Genomic DNA, 26036 nt, shown 5'->3' with positions numbered 1-26036 from the left:
TTCAATCTGTCCCCTTCTAGTTCCAAGATTTCCCAATATTTTGGCCATTTAGCCTCCATGTTAAGTTTTCTCTGAGCCTTAGCCTCCATTGGTGACAACCACCTTGGAGTTTTATTTTCCAATAAGTCTTTATATCTAGTCCAAACATTAAACAGTGCTCTCCTGACAATATGATTTTTAAAAGCTTTGTGTGCTTTCACCTTGTCGTACCACAAATATGCATGCCACCCAAAAACATTGTTAAAACCTTCTAGATCCAAAATGTCTGTGTTCTCAAGAAGCAGCCAGTCTTTCAACCAGCAAAATGCTGCTGATTCATAGTAAAGTTTCAGGTCTGGCAGGGCAAATCCACCTCTTTCCTTTGCATCAGTTAATATCTTAAATTTTATCCTAGGCTTCTTGCCCTGCCAGACAAATTTAGAAATGTCTTTCTGCCACTTCTTGAAACAATCCATTTTGTCCAAAATTTGCAAAGTTTGAAACAAAAACATCATCTTAGGCAATACATTCATCTTTATAGCTGCAATTCGACCCAACAAGGAAAGCTTCAAATTTGACCAAATTTCTAAATCTTTTTTCACTTCAGCCCAACATTTTTCATAATTGTCTTTGAACAAATTCCCATTTTTAGCTGTCATATTAATCCCCAAATATTTCACTTTCTTAACCACAGTCAGGCCTGTTTCATTTTGGAACTTTTCTCTCTCTATCGGTGTTAAATTTTTCTCAAGAACTTTGGTTTTTAACTTGTTCAGTTTAGATCCTGCCACCTGACCAAATTCTTGAATTAGTTCTAAAACTCTTTTAGTACTAGATTCTGGCTCCTGTAGTGTCAAGACTAAATCATCTGCAAACGCTCTTAATTTAAACTGTTTGGCTCCGACCTGTATACCTTTAACCATCCGGTCCCTTCTAATCATGTTCAGCAAGACCTCCAGGACCGAAATAAAAAGCAGAGGGGAGATTGGGCATCCCTGTCGTGTCCCTTTTTCTATCTTAAACTGTTCTGTAACCACATTATTTACAATTAGTTTAGCCGTTTGTTCTGAATATATTGCACCAATACCATTCTCAAAACCATGGCCTACCCCCATACCCTGTAGGTTCTTCTTCATAAAGCTCCAAGAAATGTTATCAAAGGCTTTCTCCGCGTCCACAAATATCAAAACAGCCTTAGTGTTTATATTCACTTCCAACTTCTCCAAAATGTCAATTATATTCCTTAGGTTATCCGAAAGATGTCTACCCGGAAGAAAGCCCGCCTGGTCTTTATGAATCTCCTCAATCAATACTTTTTTCAATCTCTTAGCTAAAATGTCAGCAAAGATTTTGTAATCCACATTTAATAGGGATATGGGACGGTAGTTCCTAAGTTGAGTCTTTTCAGTCTCTGTTTTTGGTATTAGTGTAATGTAGGCCTCTTTCCACGATTCTGGTGCCCTTTTCCCCTCCAAAATTTCATTACAAACTTCCTTCAATGGTTGCATTAGCCACTCTTTCAGCAGTCTGTAATAGCAGGAAGACAACCCATCCGGTCCTGGAGACTTGCCCACTTTCATATTTAGAATGGCACCTTCTATCTCCCGGTCAGTTATCTCACAGTTCAGCATGAGTTTACTTTCTTGTGAAATTTTTTGTAATCCATTCGTCTTCAAAAATCGGTCTATATCCATTTCGTTCTGTGGCCCTTGTGCAAAAAGTTGTTTAAAATATCTCTGGAAGCAATTTCTGATCTCATTTGGATTATGTATGTCTTTCCCTTCCACTTCCAGATTTGTAATTGTATTTAGTTTTTGTCTTTTTTTCAGTTGCCATGCCAGTAATTTCCCACATTTGTTTGCTGATTCAAATGTCTTCTGTCTCATTTGTTTAATTTTCCATTCTATTTCCTGGTTCATCAATTCCATATATTGTACTTGGAGTAGCTTTATTTCTTTCAAAATCTCCTGTGAGTTTGGCTTTGCTCTCAGTTTCTTCTCTCCTTCTTTTATTTTCTCCAGAATTTTATCTTTTTTCTCATTTCGACTTCTCTTCTTTATTGCATTCTGTTGAATCAGAAACCCTCTCATCACGGCTTTACTGGCATCCCATATTACTCTTTTTTCAACATTAGTGGCCAAATTCACTTCAAAATAGTCTCTCAAAGTTTTTTGGGCCTTTTTGTATACTTCTTCATCTCTAAATAAGGTGTCATTCATCCTCCACCTAAAGGAGCCGGGTGTCATTTGTTTCATCTCCATCTTTACTGCATTATGGTCGGAGCAAGTTTTGGGGCAGATTTCTACCTTTTTTATCTTCGGTGCCATTCCTCTAGTAATCCAAATTTGGTCAATCCTAGTCCAGGTCATTTTTGCTTCAGAGAAAAAAGTTCCCTCTCTCTCTAGAGGGTTCTTAGTTCTCCAAATGTCAATCAAGTCCATATTGTCAGTCAGTTCAAAAAAAGTCTTTGGTAATCTCCCATCTTTGGTGATTACTTGTCTTTGTGCCTTGTCCATATTTGTAGAGACAACTCCATTCATATCTCCCATTAAGATTATATTATAGTCCATATAGTCCAGAAGAACCTCATGCAACTTCTTAAAGAATTCAGATTTCCCCTCATTCGGTGCATACACCCCTACAATCAGGAATTTTTCTCCTTGAAGTTGAATTTCAATAGCCAGATATCTTCCTTGTTCATCTTTAAAAATTTGTTTCGGTGAAAGTTTCTCCTTTGCATATATCACAACTCCTCTTTTTTTAACCTTATCCGATGAAATAAATTCTTGTCCCAATCTCTTATTGATGAGCAACTTTCTGTGTGACCTCATTACATGTGTTTCCTGTAAACAAATCAAATCCAATTGTTCTTTCTTTAATATATGAAAAACACTTTTCCTCTTTCGAGGGGAATTGATCCCATTACAGTTCCAGCTTAGAAGTTGCAGAGCCATGGTAGATTATTTGTTCTTCCCTCCTACTGCCCCGAGTTGCTCTTCTTCCTCAGTCGGTAGTGTGTCTTTCCCTGGTTCAGCAAGTCCATATGACAAATTTGCTACATCCAAAGTTCCTTGTGAGTCAGTTGGGTCCTCTCCAATCACTCCCTTCTGCAGATTCTCGCCTTGTTCATTAAGAAATTTGTCTTTATCCTCCACCGTCTTTATTCTTATTTTCCTTCCTTTAAATTTAAAGGATAGGCCTTGAGGAAATTCCCATCTAAAAGGAATTCTGTTTCCTTTCAGTAGGTCCACCAAATCTCTGTAATGAGCCCTGACATCCAAAATGAGTTTAGGGATATCCCTAAAAATTTCCATGAAAGAGTCTCCAATTTCCAAACATCTTTGATACTGTAAATTAAGAATTTTATCTCTTTCTTCTTTTGATCTTAACGAGATCAGGCAGTCCCTTGCTTTATTCTTTCTTTGTTTCCTACCAATCCTGAAAGCACTCACTATTTTAATTTCTTCCTTTCCCAAGTCCTTTTGCCAAAATTCAGTAAATTCTTTCATAAGAAAGTCCACCAAATTGTCTTGTTCCTCTTCTGGTACCGCCCGAAGTCTCAAATTCTTCTCTTTCCCTTGAAGTTCCCACATAGACAGGGTCAAGTCATGGTCCTCAAGCTTCTTATATACCGGTGGAAACCTCTCCTGATTGGCAGTTGCAATTTCTTTTGCTTCGGCTAATTTCCTGGTGGAGGCCGATTCCTCTATAAGTTTCTCAATAGATTGTGTATTTGAATTCACCTTCTTCCCCAATTCATTTATGCTTGTAGTATTCAAATCAATTTTTGCTGAGGCCTCCGCTACTAGCTTATTTGTCTCTGCAACTTGTTTAGCTAGGAATTCAAATGATGTATTAATTTTACTTAATGCCTGGGCGATTGGATCTTGAGATGACATAACTTTTGGTCTTTGTTGTGGAACTGTAACTCCTGCCGAACCCGCTGGACCAGATGTTGAGGCCCTTCTCTGCTGTGTAATGTCAATTTTATATTGTTTCCCAGATCTAAGCTTTTTTTCTTCCGTTTGTTCTATTTTTCCCTTCTCATCTGCCATATCACTCCCATACAACAGTCCAAGGTCAGTCTCACGCTTGGTTACTTTGTTTTGAAAGGGGATTTCCAGGCTCTGTTATTCTGTAGCACTAAGCTTATTGCAACAAATCTCCTCTAGGGGGACACAGTTTCAATTTCAATGGTAACAAATATAGTCCTAGTAACTCCTCTTTGTTCTTTAGTCAAGCACACTTTCAACCAAAAATAGCTTTTTCTGTCCAAAATCTCTTTATAAGCAATTATTCCCTTCACAGAGTATCAACGTTCTAAACACTTAGCACTTTTGACAGCTGTCAAAAGCAGTCCGTTCCAGGTTTTAGAGGCAGCCGATGAAAATGCTTCTCATTGTCTTTGCAGGAGAGATAATGATCAAATTTCTCCCCTCTGCCCCTGCTAAGCAGAGGGGAATCCTTTTTCTTTAGTGCTGAATTAGAGTCTTTCAGTACGTCTTTCAAAGTTTCTACTTTGTATTCTCTTTGCTTTGTCCTGCCTACAAATCGGGAGAAGCAGACTTCCTGTTGGTACTTCCCCTTTTCAGTGCCGAATTGTTTAAAAAATTTGTATAAATTTATCTTCTTACCCCTACTCACGGGTAGTTGTTTTCAATCCGAATTTCCAGAAAGGAATCGACGCTCTCCGACAATGGCTTGCGGCTTCGCCCTGTGAAGACGGTATGATGGTGCGCGACTCTCAGCTCCGCGCCACTCACCCCCGCTCCGTTCAGAAGCCTTTAAAAAGGCTCCCTTGCAGTCGGGGGGGGCGCAAATGGAGCCCACCGAGCCTCCGCGTTCGCAGGCTTCACCGCCTGCGATTTCTTCGGGTCTCCGCTTCGCCGCAGCGGCCAGACCCATGCTCCACGGGGCCGGTTCCCTCCGGAGCTCAGAGGGAACCCGCCATTAATCGCTGGCGTCGACCGGAAGTCTCTTAATCCTTTATCTTATCTTGACAGCCACTGGCATGCAACTTTCATCATATTTAACAGATCTATATGTAAATAAACATGCATGATGAAAATTGTGCTCTTCTTCTTGTTGTCCATCAATTGTTTTTGGTGCAGTCCCTCCTCAGAAGGCCCTATTTCGTTCCACCCTCTTACCTTCCAGGACTCTGGGCTGTCTTCCAGCTTTCCTTTGTTTAGTTAAAATTAAGACACATGTAATGTATTTCAACTGACTGATATTTTCCCAAACCGAAGAACCTTCTGTAAGAGACCACACTGTGCGATAGATTTCACAGTCAATACTTGTTTGGTTCCTCTACAATCCAAGCTTGCTCCCCCTGTGCCCTAAGGGAAGCTTACAAAGATCAAAGATTCACCTTCACTTTTATAAATCCATATACGACAAAAGTCCGTGCAAGCTGATGTGGTTTCCTGTGTGAAATATTCCAAAGTTGTAATCTGTCGGTTGTCTTCAGCCCCCTTTGAGAGGGACTCCTTTTTTTCTAATGTGCCATCATTTGCGCCGTTTTAGCATCCCCAGCCGAAAACATATTTAATCTTGTACAGTGGTACCTCGGGTTACATATGCTTCAGGTTACAGACTCCGCTAACCCAGAAATAGTGCTTCAGGTTAAGAACTCTGGGGCTGCAGTTTTCAGGCTTGGGGACAGGGTGGTGACTGTTTTTTGCACCAAGTTCTGTCCATAAACCCCACTAAGTACAATGGGATCTACTCTAGGTCATTACTGTGCAGACCATGCCAGCCTTATGAAGTGGGGTGAGGAGCAAAAAAAATGAAATGGAAATCAATGGAGATGTTTAGAAATGGGGCTTCTGGTTCCGGTCTGCCTTAATGGATGCTGCTCCCATGATAGCAGAGATTGATAGCAAAGAATAAACAAGGATGATTGGAGGGTAATTGTCCTTGCAAGCTCCCCCCAGGGCCCGAGGGGGAAGTGAGCTTCACTCACAGATTGTCTCGATACCTGGCTCTTGCTCCACCATGGAATCTGAGAGGCAGCAAAATCACTTTGCCGACTGGTAGCCCTCCTACTCAGCCATTAAGAAGCAGAGGTAATTCTGTTTATTTGAGTGAAATTAGAACTAATATACAGACGTGCTGGAACAGAAGGAACAAGATCATAAACTGATACAAAGCAAAAACGATTCAAACTGCAAAAAAGACTTCCTTCGATGTAAAATATGGTGTGGGGTGGGAGCCTTTACTCTTCCTTTATATATATATATCATGTTTGCAATATAAATGATTCAGCAGCACGCACCCCCCCCCCGAATGCTAACAAACTGATAAAAAGCAAGAGGTGATAAAAGAGAATGGGATTATACTTATGTGTCAGAGGCTCAGGAGCAGAAGAGCAGGGGAGAGAGCAAATAGAGAGCGGAGGAGAGGAATCCGAGGGGAGCGTAGGGGAATATGACAGTGACCCGAGAGATTCCATGAGCTTCTCCAGCGAATCAGAAGATTCCCAGAAGGGGGCGCCTATGGTAAGGGCAAGGGGGGTCCCAGGGGGGACACTCCATAAACAAGGGACCAGAGGGGACTCCCAAGGGAGCAGCGGAGGATCAGGACCAGTTCCCCCACCAGAGCACAGTGGGGGGGAAGAGTCACATGAGTCAGGACCAGCCTCTCCTCCAGCGGGGAGAGAAGATGAGTCAGGGGTAACCACGCCCCCATCGGGAAGTGGGGAAACGGAGGGAAGGCCAGGTCCAGCTAGCCTCCCCGAAGGAGGGAGCAGTGACACAAGTGTAACGGTCAGAAGGAAAGTGGGAGGCTGCACGCGCGCGCCAAGTTCAAATGTGGAGGAGCGCGGGACAGCAGAAAACCCGGATTGGGAGCCAGTTCCGAAAGCCCGAAGGAGGGAGGGGGAAGAGTCAGGGGACTCAGCGTCAGAGGAGTCTAGGAGGGCTGAGACTCCGACTAGCAGGCGGACCCAGAGAAGGAAGGAACAGAGGAAGAGGTGGAGTAAGGCTAGAATCTTAAACTGGTGTCAGGGGGGAGGAGATTCAGATGGAGCTTCGACGGTCTAAGGTATAGACGTAGCGTTGCGCGCTGCGCGTCTGGAAGTGAAACTGAACTTCAATAAAGACTTTTATACTAGAGAAAGAAGCAGCGTTGGTCTTGTGTGAGCTGGGACCTTGGGCAGCGCTGACATTATGGATTACAATGAAAAAGAGAACTATGTGACAAAATTGAAATGGATTTAAAGTCCCAAACTTTCACTGTATTCCTATGGAAGGAAATGGAGTTTGAGCTTTGATGATCGGCTAAGGCTTTGGCAGGATGCCAGATCGTTCTTGAGAGAGTTGGACGGAAGGAGAAGCTGGAGTCCTGCCAGAGCTTTGGCAGGACGCCAAATTACTCTCTATCTTGACTCAAACAATAACAAAAAAGGGAGAGAAGATGGCGTGTGACGCAGTTGAAATTACAGCCTCATTCTCTGGTAAGGCTGTATTTCAACAAAGTCTCTCCATATCTTCAAACAAGCTGATACCTTGCCAATAATAATTAGAGCCCTCCACAAAGGACCGCACCATTAAACATCAAATTCTCAAGTTTTTTAAATGAAGTTTCACTTGCATTCCATTTAATTAATTGAATCATTCTCCATGAGGCTTGCCAAATCATGAAGTAGGTGTCAGTACTGCAGTGTTTCATTCTTTCATTGCACAGTGTGACACTGTGCCTTTAATTGCCTAATTACCTAATGTATTGTTGTGTGAGAACGGGAGCGATTTCTATATCTCCTCCTCCTCCCCTCTGGTCCTTGCATCTGGCTTTTGCTGGAGGATACGGCTGCGTGAGTCAGCTCGTCGCTCTGTGGACTTCTTATCTTCTCGATGCTGCATTCCAACCAGAGTCTGCTTCTGCTGTACTCTGCTACTACGGGCGAAGTTCCTCACCATTCGGACAAGTGAGGGAGGGCGTTGGCCCAACAGTAGCAAGGATGAAAAAAGATGAGACGCTCACCTCACATCTTCTGTAGCAGAGCGACAAAAGTCCTTTCAAAGTCCGAATTCAAATCTTTGTTGAAAAACAGGAATGCTCCCGCTCATGGCGTTGGCATTGGAGAGTGTCCAATTCATGCAATGCTAAACACCCAGCGCCCCTGCCTCCACTGTAGCGAGCGGCAGATATCGGACGGCGTGCGGGTGAAGGCACATCCGCCCCATCCCTGCGAGGTTCAAAAGAGATAATTACCCCCAGATTCACCTTCTTTAATTGCGCGACTACAGTCCGGTGTCCTAAGAAAGCAGCCAAACGCCATAGGCCATCACACCGGAAGTCTTCTCCAAAGTCTTTTTTTATATTTTCTCTCTGATAGTAAGAGCTGACAGTGAAAACCTAAACATTAGGAAGAACTTCCTGACAGTAAGAGCTGTTTGACAGTGGAATTTGCTGCCAAGGAGTGTGGTGGAGTCTCCTTCTTTGGAGGTCTTTAAGCAGAGGCGTGACAACCATATGTCAGGAGTGCTCTGATGGTGTTTCCTGCTTGGCAGGGGGTTGGACTCGATGGCCCTTGTGGTCTCTTCCAACTCTATGATTCCATGATTCTATGAAAAGGAACTCTCTCTGAAGGGGTTGGATCTTCACTGGGGGGTTTTAAGAAGAAGTTGGATGGCCACCTGTCATGGATGCTTGAAATGAGATTTCTGGAAGGGGTTGGACTAGATTCTGAATCTATGATTCTATACTTCACCCTGGTGTGAGATCTTAAATTGACTTTTTAACAAGTGAAATTTTATACACATTCCATGTGCTGATATGCTTTCAACCCCGTATGAATTATTTGGTGGGCCATGAATGAATCTTTCCCCACATTTCAAACACTAAACCGTTTTCTCTCTTGTATGGATTCTTTGATGGGAAGTGTGATTGGTGCTATGACTGAAGCTCTTCCCACATTGCAAGCACTAATAGGGTTTCTCCCCTGTATGAATTCTTTGATGGGAAGTGAGTTCACCACTCAGACGAAAGCTCTTCCCACATTCGAAGCACTTATAGGGTTTTTCCCCTGTATGAATTCTTTGATGGGAAGTGAGTTTACCACTCTGACGAAAGCTCTTTCCACATTCCAAGCACTGATAGGGTTTCTCCCCTGTATGAATTCTTTGATGGGAAGTGAGTTCACCACTCTGACGAAAGCTCTTCCCACATTCCAAGCACTGATAGGGTTTCTCCCCTGTATGAATTCTTTGATGGCAAGTGAGATGGGCCCTCTGACTGAAGCTCTTCCCACATTCCAAGCACTGATAGGGTTTTTCCCCTGTATGAATTCTGTGATGGGAAGTGAGTTCACCACTCACACGAAAGCTTTCCCCACATTCGAAGCACTGATACGGTTTCTCCCCTGTATGAATTCTTTGATGGCAAGTGAGATGGGCCCTCTGACTGAAGCTCTTCCCACATTCCAAGCACTGAAAGAGTTTCTCCCCTGTATGAATTCTTTGATGGGAAGTGAGACTATCCTTCCGATTGAAGCTCTTTTCACACTCCAAGCACTGATAGGGTTTCTCCCCTGTGTGAATTCTGTGATGGGAAGTGAGTTCACCACTCAGACGAAAGCTCTTCCCACATTCCAAGCACTTATAGGGTTTCTCCCCTGTATGAATTCTGTGATGGGAAGTGAGTTCACCACTCAGACGAAAGCTCTTTCCACACTCAAAGCAGTGATAGGGTTTCTCCCCTGTATGACTTCTTTGATGGGAAGTGAGTTCACCACTCAGACGAAAGCTCTTTCCACACTCAAAGCAGTGATAGGGTTTCTCCCCTGTATGAATTCTTTGATGGCAAGTGAGATGGGCCCTCCGACTGAAGCTCTTCCCACATTCCAAGCACTGAAAGAGTTTCTCCCCTGTATGAATTCTTTGATGGGAAGTGAGATTGGTGCTGTAACTGAAGCTCTTTCCACATTCCAAGCACTGATAGGGTTTCTCCCCTGTATGAATTCTTTGATGGGAAGTGAGACGGGCGCTGTAACTGAAGCTCTTTCCACATTCCAAGCACTGATAGGGTTTCTCCCCTGTATGAATTCTGTGATGCAAAGTGAGACTATCCTTCTGCTTGAAGCTCTTTCCACATTCCAAGCACTGAAAGAGTTTCTCCCCTGTATGAATTCTTTGATGGCAAGTGAGATGGCCCCTCTGACTGAAGCTCTTCCCACATTGCAAACACTGATAGGGTTTCTCCCCTGTATGAATTCTTTGATGGGAAGTGAGTTCACCACTCAGACGAAAGTTCTTTCCACATTCCAAGCACTGATAGGGTTTCTCCCCTGTATGAATTATTTGATGAGAAGTGAGATGGACCCTCTGACTGAAGCTCTTCCCACATTCCAAGCACTGAAAGAGTTTCTCCCCTGTATGAATTCTTTGATGGGAAGTGAGACTACTCTTCCGATTGAAGCTCTTTTCACACTCCAAGCACTGATAGGGTTTTTCCCCTGTATGAATTCTTTGATGGGAAGTGAGTTGACCACTCAGACGAAAGCTCTTTCCACATTCCAAGCACTTATAGGGTTTTTCCCCTGTATGAATTCTTTGATGGGAAGTGAGTTGACCACTCAGACGAAAGCTCTTTCCACATTCCAAGCACTTATAGGGTTTCTCCCCTGTATGAATTCTGTGATGGGAAGTGAGTTCACCACTCAGACGAAAGCTCTTCCCACATTCCAAGCACTGATAGGGTTTCTCCCCTGTATGAATTCTTTGATGGGAAGTGAGACTATCCTTCCGATTGAAGTTCTTTCCACACTCCAAGCACTGATACGATTTCTCCCTACTCTGTGTTCTTTCGTGTGAAGTGAGGCTATTCCTTCGAATGAAGCTCTTTCTTTGACGGGAGGTGTCATGGGAGCTCTGACGGATCTTCTCTCCACACTCTGAATATTTATATGACTTCTCCACTATGTGGATTCTGTTGTGCTCCCCCTTGTTCTTCCCTTCTAATTTATCACCATCTGCAATAAGGAGAGAAGCTAATTAGAGTCTCAGGAGGAAATGGGAACTCCAGATTATTGAACAATGTTAATGAATGCTTGTGATAGAGGAAGAACTGAAGAGAATTAGATGTGAGGCCTTACTATAGGTTTTATTGTTTTTGTTTTCTGGTATTAACTGAGATATTTCTTGGCTTTTATCTGGGATAGATTTTGTTCTGGCATGATCATGGAATCCACTCCATCTGCAATCACAACTTATATTATGATCCAACAGGGATCCTTACTGAGAGAGTCCACGATCCCACGATTCTCCTCCTTGACCTCTTTATGCTGAGCTCTCTGGTCAGGATCCAGCAACGTCCACGCCTTGTCTGTGAAACAAACAGCAACATCTTCACCTGAACACTCCCCATCAGAAGTTATTTCAATCTGGTTGGTCCAAATTTTAATTGACAGGTGGCAATATATACAACTTAGAAGTATATTCAACTCGGATCAAAAGAAAGGATTTGCAAAAGAAGATTCGAAATTTAAAGTCACAGTGATAAAGAACAACAATTGTTATCCAAAACCTATAATCTTTTATTGGACTGGGAATTGATGGAGGAAGAAGTGAAAGAAACGATGATTAAATGGTCTCAGGATCTCGGACATACTATCTATCTAGAGCAATGGGAGAAACTGGCGAGAGGATATACGATTTACTGCCTCATATACAATTAAAGAACATTTTGTAAAGATGTTCTATAGGAGGTACTTAATGCCAGTTAAGCTGGCAAAGATATACAAATTGAAATCCAACCTCTGTTGGAGATGTGGTGGAGAAATAGGAACAATACGTATGTGGTGGAGGTGTGAGGAAATTAAGAAATTTGGGATAGTAGTACACGAAGAACTAAAGAAGATGTTGAAAATATCAAAAACAAAGAAACCAGAGACATATCTCCTTGGATTGAGAGATGAAGAGATACCACGGGGGGGGGGGGGATTTTTCTATATGCAAGTACTGTGAGGAGAATCAGAACTTACAAGGTTAAACAGTTCTGTGTGACGTCTCACATTCTGAGGTGTGGTTTTGTTCACATACGGGAATCTTTCTTTGTGTGCGAGTTACTTTCGTTTTTAGCTGTCGAGCCGAGGAGATGTCCACTCGATCTCCGGGTTGATTTATGATGTTTTTCTGTACAATGATTAAAGACTTCTTAGATGAGCAAGAAGCCTGCGTACAGCCTTGGATTTATCACCCACCCAAGGCACGACCGCTGCTGCAAAACTCGGCTTGGAGCCAGGAAGACAGCTTAAGGCTCACAGTTGGCAGGGAGAGTTCGCACAGGAAAGTGTGGCGGACGCCATTACATTCCACAAGTACAGCTGCTAGAATAGTGATTGCTGCTCGGTGGAAGTCACAAACTATACACACAAAGGAGGAATGGATTTGTAAACTAAATGAATATTTAATTCGGGCAAAATTAACTGCTATAAGAAGAAATGGATCCAAACTACAAGAAAGAAGATTCCACCTAAACATTAGGAAGAACTTCCTGACAGAGCTGTTCGACAGTGGAATTTGCTGCCAAGGAGTGTGGTGGAGTCTCCTTCTTTGGAGGTCTTTAAGCAGAGGCTTGACAACCAAGTGGAAATGTTTTGATGAATATATGGCAAAATATTGCTCAAGGAAAGATACGCTAATAGGCCTAGATTAAAATGTGAAGTACTGGATGGAAGAAAAATTAGTAAGGAAAGATAATAAGAATATGAAGATGATTTGAGAAGGTTGTAGAATGCAAAGATTATTGCAAATTTTATAATGTGGAGGAAATCGAGTGGGGGCGGAGGGAAGTGGTAATAATAATAATAATAATAATAATAATAATAATAATAATAATAATTTATTTGTACCCCGCCCATCTGGCTGGGTTTCCCCAGCCACTCTGGGCGGCTTCCAACAAGATGAAAGATACACTAAAATTTCACATATTAAAAACTTCCCTGAACAGGGCTGCCTTCAGATGTCTTCTGAATGTCAGGTAGATGTTTATCGCTTTGACATCTGATGGGAGGGCGTTCCACAGGGCGGGCGCCACTATCGAGAAGGCCCTCTGCCTTGTTCCCTGTAACTTGGCCTCTCGCAGTGAGGGAACCGCCAGAAGGCCCTCGGAGCTGGACCTCCGTGTCCGGGCAGAACGATGGGGGAGGAGACGCTCCTTCAGATATACTGGACCGAGGCCGTTTAGGGCTTTAAAGGTCAGTACCAACACTTTGAATTGTGCTCGGAAACGTACTGGGAGCCAATGTAGGTCTTTCAAGACCGGTGTTATATGGTCTTGGCGGCCGCTCCCAGTCACCAGTCTAGCTGCCGCATTCTGGATTAGTTGTAGTTTCCGGGTCACCTTCAAAGGTAGCCCCACGTAGAGCGCATACATATATGTATGCAAACAGTCCAAGCGGGAGATAACCAGAGCATGTACCACTCTGGCGAGACAGTCTGCAGGCAGATAGGGTCTCAGCCTACGTACCAGATGGAGCTGGTAAACAGCTGCCCTGGATACAGATTTGACCTGTGCCTCCATGGACAGCTGTGAGTCCAAAATGACTCCCAGGCTGCGCACCTGGTCCTTCAGGGGCACAGTTACCCCATTCAGGACCAGGGAATCCTCCACACCTGCCCGCCTCCTGTCCCCCAAAAACAGTACTTCTGTCTTGTCAGGATTCAACCTCAATCTGTTAGCCGCCATCCATCCTCCAACCGCCTCCAGACACTCACACAGGACCTTCACCGCCTTCACTGGTTCTGATTTAAAAGAGAGGTAGAGCTGGGTATCATCCGCATACTGATGAACACCCAGCCCAAACCTCCTGATGATCTCTCCCAGTGGCTGCATGTAAATGTTGAAAAGCATGGGGGAGAGGACAGAACCCTGAGGCACCCCACAAGTGAGAGCCCAGGGGTCTGAACACTCATCCCCCACCACCACTTTCTGAACACGGCCCAGGAGGAAGGAGCGGAAGCACTGTATGACAGTGCCCCCAGCTCCCAGCCCCTCAAGACGGTCCAGAAGGATGTTATGGTCGATGGTATCAAACGTCGCTGAGAGATCCAGCAGAACTAGGAAACAGCTCTCACCTTTGTCCCTAGCCCGCCGGAGATCATCAACCAGTGCGACCAAGGCAGTTTCAGTCCCATGATGAGGCCTGAATCCCGACTGGAAGGGATCCAAATGGTCCGCTTCTTCCAGGCATGCCTGGAGTTGTTCAGCAACCACCGGCTCAATCACCTTGCCCAAGAATGGAAGATTTAAGACTGGGCGATAATTGGCCATCGTGGCTGCATCTAAAGATGGTTTTTTAAGAAGCGGTTTAATAACCGCCTCTTTCAGCGGGTCTGGGAAGGATCCCTCACGGAGGGAAGCATTCACCACCCCACGAAGCCCATCGCCCAGTCCTTCCCGGCTAGCTTTTATAAGCCAGGATGGGCAAGGATCCAGGAGACAGGTGGTTGGCTTCACTCGTCCAAGCAGCCTGTCCACATCCTCGGAGGTTACAGATTGGAATTGATCCCACTCAACTTGACTAGACAGAACTCTAGCACTCTCCCACCCCGGCCCTGCTCCCACGGTGGAGTCTACTTCTTCCCGAATCTGAGCGATTTTATCTGAAAAAAACTTTGCAAAATCATTGCAGGAGATCATGTGGCCCGTACTGGGCCCCGATGTAGCAGGTGGTTCCGCTAAATTGTGAACCACCTGAAAAAGTCTCCTGCTGCTGTTTTCTGCAGATGCAATTAACTGCTATAAGAAGAAATCAGTCGAATCAAAAATTTAAAAAGGAGTGGAAATGTTTTGATGAATATATGGCAAAATATTGCTCAAGAAAAGATACGCTAATATGCCTAGATTAAAATGTGAAGTACTGGATGGAAGAAAAATTAGTAAGGAAAGATAATAAGAATATGAAGATGATTTGAGAAGGTTGTAGAATGCAAAGATTATTGTAAATTGTATAATGTGGAGGAAATCCAGTGGGGGCGGAGGGAAGTGGGAAGAGGGAGAAAAGGATAATATGATGGACTGAGGAAATAGAAATGTAAATGTATGGGGGGATGGGGAGGAAATGGTGTTGGCTTTGGTACATCTGTATTGTAAAGTAATATGTGAAAACCAATAAAAAAATAATAATTTAAAAAAATTAAAACAGGAAAATATTTAAATTTATACGTAAATCTCTTTCTTCACTTTGAACCCCCCCTCCCATTTTCATGATAAGACCAACTCTGTATTGTTTCGTTGGTAACAGAAGAGGAAAAATGACTATTACTCACTTAATCTAAGCACAACGGCCACAAGAGCTTCAGTCTCCTGTTTCCCCTTTTTTTGTTTCAGTTGAAAGCAATTCATGGACCCAGGACTCATACACTGACCACTAATGATGAACTATATGTTATAGATACTCCTGCAAATTTATTCTGCTATGTTTGAGATATACAGGCTCAGCCTACATATTTGTATCATCTATTATTCCTATCTTCCTTGTTTTATAAAGTTAATAAAAGTTATACAAAAAGAAGAGAAAAGGGCAACACACGGAGGCCCCATCTGAGTTCACACTGCACAGCAGGATCAGGTTCCTTTACGGCAGGGGTGTCAAACTCAAATTCATCAGGGGGCCGCATCAGCAGTTTGGTCACCCTCAAAGGGCCGGTTGTTCAGGCAGCCTTTGGATCTGTCACATCACAGGATGGCATGCGCTCAATATAAAAACAAGTGGAGGTTTCCTGAATGCATGTAAAGAGGAGGTTTCCTGTGTAGAATGGCTGGCGCCGCTAGAGGGCAGACGTTCTCTGGCTTGTAGGCTGCCGCGCATGCGCTGAAGAGGCAGCTTTCTTGTGTCAAAAAAAAAGCGAGAATAAAAGGTGAAGGCTGGCGGCCGGCGGTGGCTACATGGGCCACATGACGAGGTCTGGCGGGCCGGATTCGGCATGCGGGCCTTGTGTTTGACACCCGTGCTTTAAGGGGTCCAGTGCTGCGTGATGGATCAGTGTCTGAAATTGGTAGGGCATTCAGATCACAGAACTGGTTTTAGACATTTTGAGCTGCCAATACATCGCATAGGCGGGGAGCTGTGCTGTATTCCTAGCTCAAATTGCCTGCAGATGACAAAGGCGCAGGCAGGCAGGCAGGTGGGGGAGGCAGAAAAGGTGCTCCCCTTCTCCATCTCCATCCGCCTGCCTGCCTCCCCCCACCCCTAGCTGAGGAAGCCCCAATTCCTCTCCGGCTTCATCCCTCTACGTCCCCTTCTCCACTCTCCTGGAACTCACCAGATCTCTCGGAGGTCCCTGGGAGGGAGTGCTCAGAGGTTGTGGGGAGGGATGCAGGAGACAACCTGACTAGGTCATCCGTCCATCTTCCCTCTTCCATCTCCTCTAGCTTGACAGGATCCGTCTCACTCATCCTTCCTGAAGAGTCGAGGAGCCAAAAGAAGCTGCAGGGTCCTGGGAGAGAAGAAGAAGCAAAGGGAGCCTCAGAGGCCCTGCAGGGATTCTCCTGCCCTAGATATTCTCCTGCCCCTGGAGAAGCACAAATGGGGCAGCCCCTTCCCAACAGAAGCCCCATTTCTAAACCTCTCCAGTGGTTTCAATTTCCCCTGTTTGCTAATCACCCCACTTCGTAAGTCTGGCAGGGTCTGTCCAATAGTGACCTCAAGGTAGAACCCTTGTACTCAGTGGGGCTTATGGACAAAACTTGGTGCAAAAACCAGTCACCTTCCTGTCCCTAAGCCTGAAAACTGCAACCCCAGAGCATGGGCAGAAAAGAGCAGAGTAGCTATTACAGTGGTACCTCAGGTTAAGTACTTAATTCGTTCTAGAGGTCCGTACTTAACCTGAAACTGTTCTTAACCTGAAGCACCACTTTAGCTAATGGGGCCTCCTGCTGCCACTGTGCCGCTGGAGCACAATTTCTGTTCTCACCCTGAAGCAAAGTTCTTAACCTGAAGCACTATTTCTGGGTTCATGGAGTCTGTAACCTGAAGCGTATGGAACCCAAGGTACCACTGTACATATATTGTAGGTGCCTGCATGCTGGGTTCTTTGTATGCAGAGCCCAGTTCACAATCTTTGAGCTCTCTCATTGCAAGCCAGGCAGGTGTTGTGGCCATATTTGCCTCTTGCATGGGGACCAAATCTTTGGGGAAGCTTTTCATCTCCAATTGGTAGGAAAGAGGGTTCATTAACCTGCTGGTGGGGGGAGGTGGCTTTTCAGCCCATAATTTCAACTCATGCTGGAATATCTGGTGGGCTGGATCTGGAGCACAAAGGGTCAAGTTCTACTTGCATCAGCCCTTGTGTTCCTTCTTCAAACTCATTAGGCAGAAACGTCAGAGGTCAAATCTGGAGAATATTTCATTCTGGGCTACTTATGGCAGAGCACAGAAGACATGCAATCAATTCTTTTCAGTTCTGTCAAGTAGGTCCTTCCCTAGATTTCTCAAGTGCAAGGACCCAGGGCTGTCTGAGTTATGGGGTTCCTTGGGGTCCAGGTCAGCTGGCTAGTCAGGATTGTCACCTGCAGAGTATATGTCAACTAAAGGACAATAGTCCGCCTTGGATTGAGGACTTTTTGGAGGTGTTGCTGAATGTCGAAGCAGAGGAGCTGGTGATGCCACATTTTGGAATAATCTTGAGACTGATACACCACTCCTCCTTAGATATTCTCTGTGCTTATACACCATCTTCACAAACTTTACACTCCTCTTGTGACAAGATTCCCAAAGGCTTAGGGTAGCTTGAGAGAAGTAGCTTATTTTGAGACAGCACCCATTTCCAATTCTTTTTTATCAAAACCCTCTCCCTAGTTGGTTTTGTTTTGGCTTCTGACAGGACATCAGACCATTTGATAACCTTGCATATCGTTTCATATTGATATAGGGATCTGGTGTGCAAATTCCAGTAGAGTACAAACTTCTAAAGTCTTCTGTCTGGAGCAAGAGCTACACTCAAGCAGGTTAAAAAGTTTTTGTAAGTCAACTTTTTTATGTTGCACTATTTTGTAATTTTTAACATTAGTTCCTCTACTTATTTAGCCTGGATTTGGCCTTGAGTCGCTTGAGCTCCTGGTCTCAGTGCCAGAGATGACTTAGCAGTTGAGCTGCCTGGGCCCCAAACCTCTTTCTGCTCATCCTCAGAGCTGCTGAGAGATCCTATAAGGTCAGTAATAGGATCTGGCTCCTGCTGTTTCTTAGCCACCTCCTCATTTTCCTTATTCACGTAAAACTGAGTAATTTTTGCTTGTGCTTTCTTAGAGAAGCTCTCTTTGGAGGAGGGTCTGTGGCACTTGGGGAGAGAACATAAATTTTGTAACTACTCCGGGTCAACACTGTCTTTTCCCTTAATTCCTCATGAAGTTTCCTTATACCATATGCCTTATACCATTTTCTACAATTCTATTATTTTCCTTGCTGTGATTTATTGAATGGAAACTGAGACAGGTTTTCCAGGTGAAGCTTTTTCCACATTCTAAACAGTCCCTTGCAGGAAATATTTCATGGAAAATTAGATTCACCACCTGAATGAAGCTCTTTCTACATTCCAAGCACTGAGACGGTTTCTGACCTGCATGAAGCTTTTTCCAAACACTCTTCTGTATGAAGTATCTAATGGGAACTGTGGGTGGAGCTGCGAAGGAAGCTTTCCTCACATTTCAAGCACTAATTTCTTCCCCCGTTAGTTCTTTCATGTGAAGTGAGGCTCTCCTTCTGAACGAAGAGCTTTCCTTGATGGGAAGGGGACTGGGAGCTCCGACTAAAGTTCTCTCCACACTCTTAATATTTATATGATTTCTCCATTGTGAAGATTTTTCTTGTTCTCTCCCTTCTTCCTTTCCAATTCACCACCTACAACCTACAATCTACTGTTATATGGCAGTATTATTATCATTAATAATAATAATAATAATAATAATAATAATAATAATAGCCTGTGGAAGAAATTGAACAATGCAAATGACTGCTTGTGAAAGAGGAAGAAGGGAAGGGAAGAAGAAGTTACTGCCTTTTTTGGCTGATCTTATCTAACTTATTTATGGGAACCGGAGATACAAAAAGCCTGGCTCTTTCCAGGGATGGATTTAATTTGGCTCAGTCGTGGAATCCGCTCCATCTCCAAGCTCAGTCATTTCTTTGCTCAACCAAAAACAGACAGATGCAGAAAGGGAAACAGAAAATTAGACAGGATGTACCTCCATGTTCTTAATATCTCTGAAGCCTACACTGAAGAAGGCCTGGGCAGCTCAGACCAGCCTCATCCTGGTTTGAAAAGGCAGGACTGGTGGAAGAATATTCCCAGAGAGAACAGGAGATACATCTCCTATTGAGAGTTTTCCATTCCACGAGAGTTGTGGGTGTGTTAACATCTCAGATGCTGTAGGTGGCGCTACTGGGCTCCCTCAAAATAGAGGAGGTTTGTCCTACAGAGATCTGTATGGAATTTCAAAACTGATCTTATGATCCAGCAGGGAGCCTTACCAGAGAGGCCACGATCCCAGGATTCTCCTCCTTGACTTCCTTCTGCAGAGCTCTCTGCTCAGGATCCAGCAAAGCCCAGTCCTCCTCTGTGAAAGGAACAGCTACGTCTTCAAAGCACACTGGACCCTAAGAGAAAAAGGGAGAATAAAGATGATATTTTTCTACACATTGCTCTGTTCTTTTCTGCCTCTTAATAGCTGCATTGTTTTAACATTATTCTTTTCCTTCATGCTTATTTCAGTATCTTAATGGAACAATTTTGTTGTGTATTTAAATGATGGGGGAGAGACGTGTGTTGTTGCATCTGGGACACAGGAAGTGGTCCAGTTGTGCTGCTGCAGATGCAGACGGGCTTTTCTTCTCCCTGTGCTCCCCCCACGTGGGAATGTTCTCATCTGGCTGCAGCCTCAGTTCACAAAAGTGACTTATCCCTCCCTCTGAAGGGGGTTTATTTCCTTGACCCAAAGCCCCCTCCCCAAAATGAAGGCAGCATCTGGATCCCAAGGAAGAGCAGAGCTGCATATTTCCTGCAAACTCGGCCCCTCCCTGGCTTGGCAGAGAGGACGAGGGAGGACCCTCTGCTCCCCGACTTGGGGGTCTCCCCCCCGGCATGATCTGAGCAGGGACCCCCATGCCCCCTCCCTGCCCCCTGGGACCCCCTTCTCCCCATTGCACCCTCAGGGGGAAGAGAGAGGAGACTCACCCGAGTCCAGAAGGGGCTTTTGCAAAGGAGAGAGAAGAAAGCAGGAAGGGAGGGGGGAGGGGGGAATTTAGCCATGGAGGACCTTGCCCCCTCCCCCTCCACTTCCCGTCCTCTCTAGGACTCCAGCTCTGCTCCTCTTAACCCTTGCCAAGCCCAGCCCTCCCTCTCCCCTCTGCCCCCCCCTCGGAGCCAGACTCCGCGCCAGGGAGACGGGGCTTCCCCAGGAGTCTCCTGCAAGGGAAACAGCCTCCTCGAGAGCAGGCGCCAGGGAGGAAGAGGAATCCCAGATCCCCCCAAGGGAGACCCTTCCAAGTCCGGCTTCCCTCCAGCTCCCCATCTTCCCTGGGGCAGCCCTGAATTGGGGAGGCCAAGCTGGGGTCCGGAGACGCCTCCTTCCCTTGGACTTGGAGGCTGGCAGGCCCAGCTTGGCTTCTTCCGGGCTCTGGAGTCAGACTTGGGGGGCCCTTTCCCCCCTCCCAGTCCGCCCCCCACACCCAGGGGGTCCCCTCAGCCCTCCTTCTTGGGGGTCTCCCTCCGCTCCCCCCTCTCAGTCCGCCCCCCACACCCAGGGGGTCCCCTCAGCCCTCCTTCTTGGGGGTCTCCCTCCGCTCCCCCCTCCCAGTCCGCCCCCCACACCCAGGGGGTCCCCTCAGCCCTCCTTCTTGGGGGTCTCCCCTGCTCCCCCCTCTCAGTCCGCCCCCCACACCCAGGGGGTCCCCTCAGCCCTCCTTCTTGGGGGTCTCCCCTGCTCCCCCCTCTCAGTCCGCCCCCCACACCCAGGGGGCCCCCTCAGCCCTCCTTCTTGGGGGTCTCCCTCCGCTCCCCCCTCTCAGTCCGCCCCCCACACCCAGGGGGTCCCCTCAGCCCTCCTTCTTGGGGGTCTCCCTCCGCCCCCCACACCCAGGGGGTCCCCTCAGCCCTCCTTCTTGGGGGTCTCCCTCCGCTCCCCCCTCTCAGTCAGACACCCAGGGGATCCCCTCAGCCCTCCTTCTTGGGGGTCTCCCTCCGCCCCCCCTCAGTCCGCCCCCCACACCCAGGGGGTCCCCTCAGCCCTCCTTCTTGGGGGTCTCCCCTGCTCCCCCCTCTCAGTCCGCCCCCCACACCCAGGGGGTCCCCTCAGCCCTCCTTCTTGGGGGTCTCCCCTGCTCCCCCCTCTCAGTCCGCCCCCCACACCCAGGGGGCCCCCTCAGCCCTCCTTCTTGGGGGTCTCCCTCCGCTCCCCCCTCTCAGTCCGCCCCCCACACCCAGGGGGTCCCCTCAGCCCTCCTTCTTGGGGGTCTCCCTCCGCCCCCCACACCCAGGGGGTCCCCTCAGCCCTCCTTCTTGGGGGTCTCCCTCCGCTCCCCCCTCTCAGTCAGACACCCAGGGGATCCCCTCAGCCCTCCTTCTTGGGGGTCTCCCTCCGCCCCCCCTCAGTCCGCCCCCCACACCCAGGGGGTCCCCTCAGCCCTCCTTCTTGGGGGTCTCCCTCCGCCCCCCACCCCCAGGGGGTCCCCTCAGCCCTCCTTCTTGGGGGTCTCCCTCCGCCCCCCACACCCAGGGGGTCCCCTCAGCCCTCCTTCTTTGGGGTCTCCCTCCGCCCCCACACCCAGGGGGCCCCTCAGCCCTCCTTCTCGGGGGTCTCCCTCCGCCCCCCACACCCAGGGGGTCCCCTCAGCCCTCCTTCTTGGGGGTCTCACTCAGCTCCCCCCTCTCAGTCCGCCCCCCACACCCAGGGGGTCCCCTCAGCCCTCCTTCTTGGGGGTCTCCCTCCGCCCCCCCTCTCAGTCCGCCCCCCACACCCAGGGGGTCCCCTCAGCCCTCCTTCTTGGGGGTCTCCCTCCGCCCCCCACACCTATGGGGTCCCCTCAGCCAACCTTCTTGGGGGTCTCCCTCCGCTCCCCCCTCTCAGTCCGCCCCCCACACCCAGGGGGTCCCCTCAGCCCTCCTTCTTGGGGGTCTCCCTCCGCCCCCCCCTCAGTCCGCCCCCCACACCCAGGGGGTCCCCTCAGCCCTCCTTCTTGGGGGTCTCCCTCCGCTCCCCCCTCTCAGTCCGCCCCCCACCCCCAGGGGGTCCCCTCAGCCCTCCTTCTTGGGGGTCTCCCTCCGCCCCCCACACTCAGGGGGCCCCTCAGCCCTCCTTCTCGGGGGTCTCCCTCCGCCCCCCACACCCAGGGGGTCCCCTCAGCCCTCCTTCTTGGGGGTCTCACTCAGCTCCCCCCTCTCAGTCCGCCCCCCACACCCAGGGGGTCCCCTCAGCCCTCCTTCTTGGGGGTCTCCCTCCGCCCCCCCTCTCAGTCCGCCCCCCACACCCAGGGGGTCCCCTCAGCCCTCCTTCTTGGGGGTCTCCCTCCGCCCCCCACACCTATGGGGTCCCCTCAGCCAACCTTCTTGGGGGTCTCCCTCCGCTCCCCCCTCTCAGTCCGCCCCCCACACCCAGGGGGTCCCCTCAGCCCTCCTTCTTGGGGGTCTCCCTCCGCCCCCCCCTCAGTCCGCCCCCCACACCCAGGGGGTCCCCTCAGCCCTCCTTCTTGGGGGTCTCCCTCCGCTCCCCCCTCTCAGTCCGCCCCCCACCCCCAGGGGGTCCCCTCAGCCCTCCTTCTTGGGGGTCTCCCTCCGCCCCCCACACTCAGGGGGTCCCCTCAGCCCTCCTTCTTGGGGGTCTCCCTCCGCCCCCCCTCTCAGTCTGCCCCCCATACCCAGGGGGCCCCTCAGCCCTCCTTCTTGGGGGTCTCCCTCCGCTCCCCCCTCTCATTCCCCCCCACACCGAGGGGATCCCCTCAGCCCTCCTTCTTGGGGGTCTCCCCTGCTCCCCCCTCTCAGTCCGCCCCCCACACCCAGGGGGTCCCCTCAGCCCTCCTTCTTGGGGGTCTCCCTCCGCTCCCCCCTCTCAGTCCGCCCCCCACACCCAGGGGGTCCCCTCAGCCCTCCTTCTTGGGGGTCTCCCTCCGCCCCCCCCCCCTCAGTCCGCCCCCCACACCCAGGGGGTCCCCTCAGCCCTCCTTCTTGGGGGTCTCCCTCCGCTCCCCTCAGTCAGACACCCAGGGGTCCCCTCAGCCCTCCTTCTTGGGGGTCTCCCTCCGCTCCCCCCTCTCAGTCCGCCCCCCACACCCAGGGGGTCCCCTCAGCCCTCCTTCTTGGGGGTCTCCCTCCGCCCCCCACACCCAGGGGGTCCCCTCAGCCCTCCTTCTTGGGGGTCTCCCTTCCCTCCCCCCAGCTTCTCCCCTTGAACTCCCGCCTGACTCCTCTTCCTCTCCTCCCCACCTTCCCCTCCAAGCTCCCCCCTCAGACCATCCCTCAGAAAAGGCGCCTTGCCTTTTCCCGCCAAAAGGCCTGGCTCCGCCCCCTGCTGGCTTGGCAGCCAATCAGAGCGAGGCTCCAGGAAATTTCTGAGGGACTAAGTCCGCTGACTGGCCTGGCTCTGCTGTCCATCACAGGCCCAACCAAGGGGGCATCCGGCAGCTGCCCTATATCTCTAGAGATCATCTACGCCTGTCAATTTCCTATAAATCCATTTTAGGGTTTGAGATCATTTGAAATAACTGTGCTGGGTGCCAGAGCCCCAAGAGGCCCAGGGGAGCCCCCAGCAAAGTTATGCTGAGGGCCAAGAGGCCTGGCTCCGGGTTCAACCACACAATTTAAATTGAGAATACTTGAACAATAAAAAGGGAAATAAAAAGTGAATAGAGAACAAAAAAATAAAAAGGGGGGAAGGTATAATCCAATATATCACTATATATGCAAACAACTACAGTTCCATACATGCTTCTCTGGTATATAGGTACAGTGCTTTTTTTCTAAAAATTGTTCAGGGTTACTCTCATTTTGACTCAAGAAAATCACCATTTTATAGTTCCAATTGGGAAAAATAAATACAGTAAATGGACAAAAGAAATCATCTCAAGAACTCAGGAGTCCTATTGTTGTGGATTAACTTTATTTACTTATGCTTATTCTGGATCTACTTCAAATTGGTTTCCAACCTCAGCATTTACACTATTCAGAGGTATCTGAACCAAGCAAACTGCTTGATTCTTTTAGCTTATTAACTGGCATTTAAATCCCATTAAATAGACAAAACAAATCCTCCTTAGAGGGCATCTTGTTTTCCCTGAGATTCCTGCATTGCAGGGGGTTGGACTAGATGACCGTCGGGGGTCCCTTCCAATTCTGTGATTCTGTGAGTTGAACTGAACTGGCTGACACAGAACGGTGGAGTTGGGAACCCCAAAGGTCATCCACTCCAACCCCCTGCGATGTAGGTTGGGGGGTCCGGCAGGGGAGAGACAAGGCTCATCTTTCCCCCCCAGACACTGGTTCACCTCCCCCCGCTTTGTCCCCCTGGCAGACCCCTCTGGTTCCCTGTGGGGGGGTCAGGCCTCAGCCACCCCCCCGCCCTGGCTGAGTCCGGATGCCAGCGAGGCGGAATCCTCCTGCGAGATCAACGCTTACGCGCCGCAAGAGTCCCACGTTGCCTGGGCGGAGGGGCTGGCGGGCGGAGGGGGCTGCCCCCGCGCCCTGGAGAGGGGCAAGTGGCTCATCGCCAGCATCCAGGCCCCCGACGCCGAGTTCGGGGTCAGCAGCGTCCTGCACACCGAGGAGGCCCCGCCTTGGAAGCAGCAGGATGGGGTCAGCAGCGTCACCACCACCGCAGGTACCACCTGGCGAGCGGAAGGGGAGCAGCGCGGCCTAGCGGCTAGAGCCCTGCGCCAGAAGCCTGGGAGAGAGGGACCGAGGGCCAGTCGGTGCTCCTCAGGCAGGCCTACCTGGCAGGGTCAGCGCGGGGGAAGGGGAGGGAGCCCGCCTTGAGCCCCTGGGAGAAGGTGAGGCAAAAATGCAGTTATTTAAATTAGGAGTGCCCAAAGTCATCGGTTCCAGCCTCCTGGGGGTCAGGGGGTAGGGGGCACCGTGGGGCAAGCGGAAAGCGGAAATCTCTGGATCCAATGCATCTGCTGGTTTGACTACTTGAGGTAAACCAGGCGCGGCGTTTGATTGGCAGAGGCGTTGCCGCTTGACCTCTTCCTCCCGTCGCCAGGAGTCTGAGTTTTATGAGGGGTTCCGGCTTTGAGGCAGGTTCTTAAATGGCTGGGCCTGATCCGGCCCAGGTCCCGTAGTTTGCCGACCCCTGATTCAGAATCTATGAAGACCATGCAAATATTAACAGTAAAAACAATTGAGAAACCTCCCCACTACTACCTGACACCTTTGATTGGCGGAACTGGCACTGGCCAATTGACTCCCCTTTCCCACAGTTGCCAGTACAAGAAGCTCAGCCGGGAGAGCCTGAGACTCTTGATTTCAGGGTTCTGTGTTCAAGATTCCTGCCTTGCAGGGGGTTGGACTAGATGACCCTCAGGGTCCCTCCCGGCTCCAAGGCTCTTTGGAACTCCCTGCCTCTTGATACCAACCAGGCGCCTTGGCCAGACTCTCTTTGGTCGCCTGCTAAAAACATCCCTGCCCAGCGGCTCAGAAATGTTGATTTCCGTTTTAGCTTTCTGCATGCTTTCAAGTATTCCTGTCCATTTCCCTGGGTTTTCTGGTCATTCACCTTTCCCTGCTTCATTTTCCTCCTTTTTCCAGCTTCTGAAGAAAAACCCAAATCGGAGAAGCCCAAATCCGAGGTCAGTGTCCAAGATGCTCCCAAGACTGCCAAGTTCTCTCGATTCCTCATTTTTCTCTTCTTTTAAAAACATATCTCTGTGCCACTCGCTGAGAGGCAGTGTGGTGCAGTGGTGAGAGGGCCAGACTAGGCCCTGGCAGAGAGATCTGGGTTTGAATCCCCAGTCCCTGGCCATGATGAAGCTCACAGGGGGGCCGGGGGGGGCAGGATCCAGTCTGCCTGCTTCACAGGGTTGTTGTGGAGCAATTCCTGCAATTGCAACCCCCAGCCAGCTAATGTTTCCT

The 26036-nt window shown here is 48.7% G+C and overlaps 3 protein-coding genes across 5 annotated transcripts in view; 1 reads left to right on the top strand and 2 right to left on the bottom strand.

Annotated features, from left to right (window-relative positions):
- The window catches only part of LOC128409565 (zinc finger protein 3-like), a 70772-nt gene extending 51273 nt beyond the window's left edge, over positions 1–19499 (bottom strand). Inside the window, exon 1 of the mRNA XM_053380157.1 lies at positions 19451–19499. The gene's annotated coding sequence lies outside the window, so the exon portion shown is untranslated. The remainder of the gene's footprint in view (positions 1–19450) is intronic.
- The window catches only part of LOC128409548 (zinc finger protein OZF-like), a 317248-nt gene that overhangs the window by 126488 nt on the left and 164724 nt on the right, over positions 1–26036 (top strand). The gene's annotated exons all lie outside the window — the stretch shown is intronic.
- LOC128409531 (zinc finger protein 420-like) overlaps positions 8556–26036 on the bottom strand; it is a 35847-nt gene continuing 18366 nt past the window's right edge. Inside the window, exons 4-7 of one of the 3 annotated variants that reach the window (XM_053380070.1) lie at positions 16248–16421; positions 11218–11304; positions 9149–10951; positions 8556–8838 (exon numbers count right to left, since the gene is read on the bottom strand). In XM_053380070.1, the coding sequence (XP_053236045.1) occupies positions 8837–8838; positions 9149–10951; positions 11218–11304; positions 16248–16421 (2066 nt within the window). In that variant the 3' untranslated portion in view covers positions 8556–8836. Of the gene's footprint in view, positions 10952–11217; positions 11305–16247; positions 16422–26036 lie in introns of all 3 variants that reach the window. The other 2 variants (XM_053380068.1, XM_053380069.1) reach the window with 2 other exon arrangements.

This window comes from Podarcis raffonei, chromosome 2, assembly GCF_027172205.1.
Source record: "Podarcis raffonei isolate rPodRaf1 chromosome 2, rPodRaf1.pri, whole genome shotgun sequence".
NCBI classification, from domain to species: domain Eukaryota; kingdom Metazoa; phylum Chordata; class Lepidosauria; order Squamata; family Lacertidae; genus Podarcis; species Podarcis raffonei.
The sequence above is the reverse complement of the archived record's forward strand: the minus strand, read 5'-3'. Positions and strand labels throughout refer to the sequence as shown.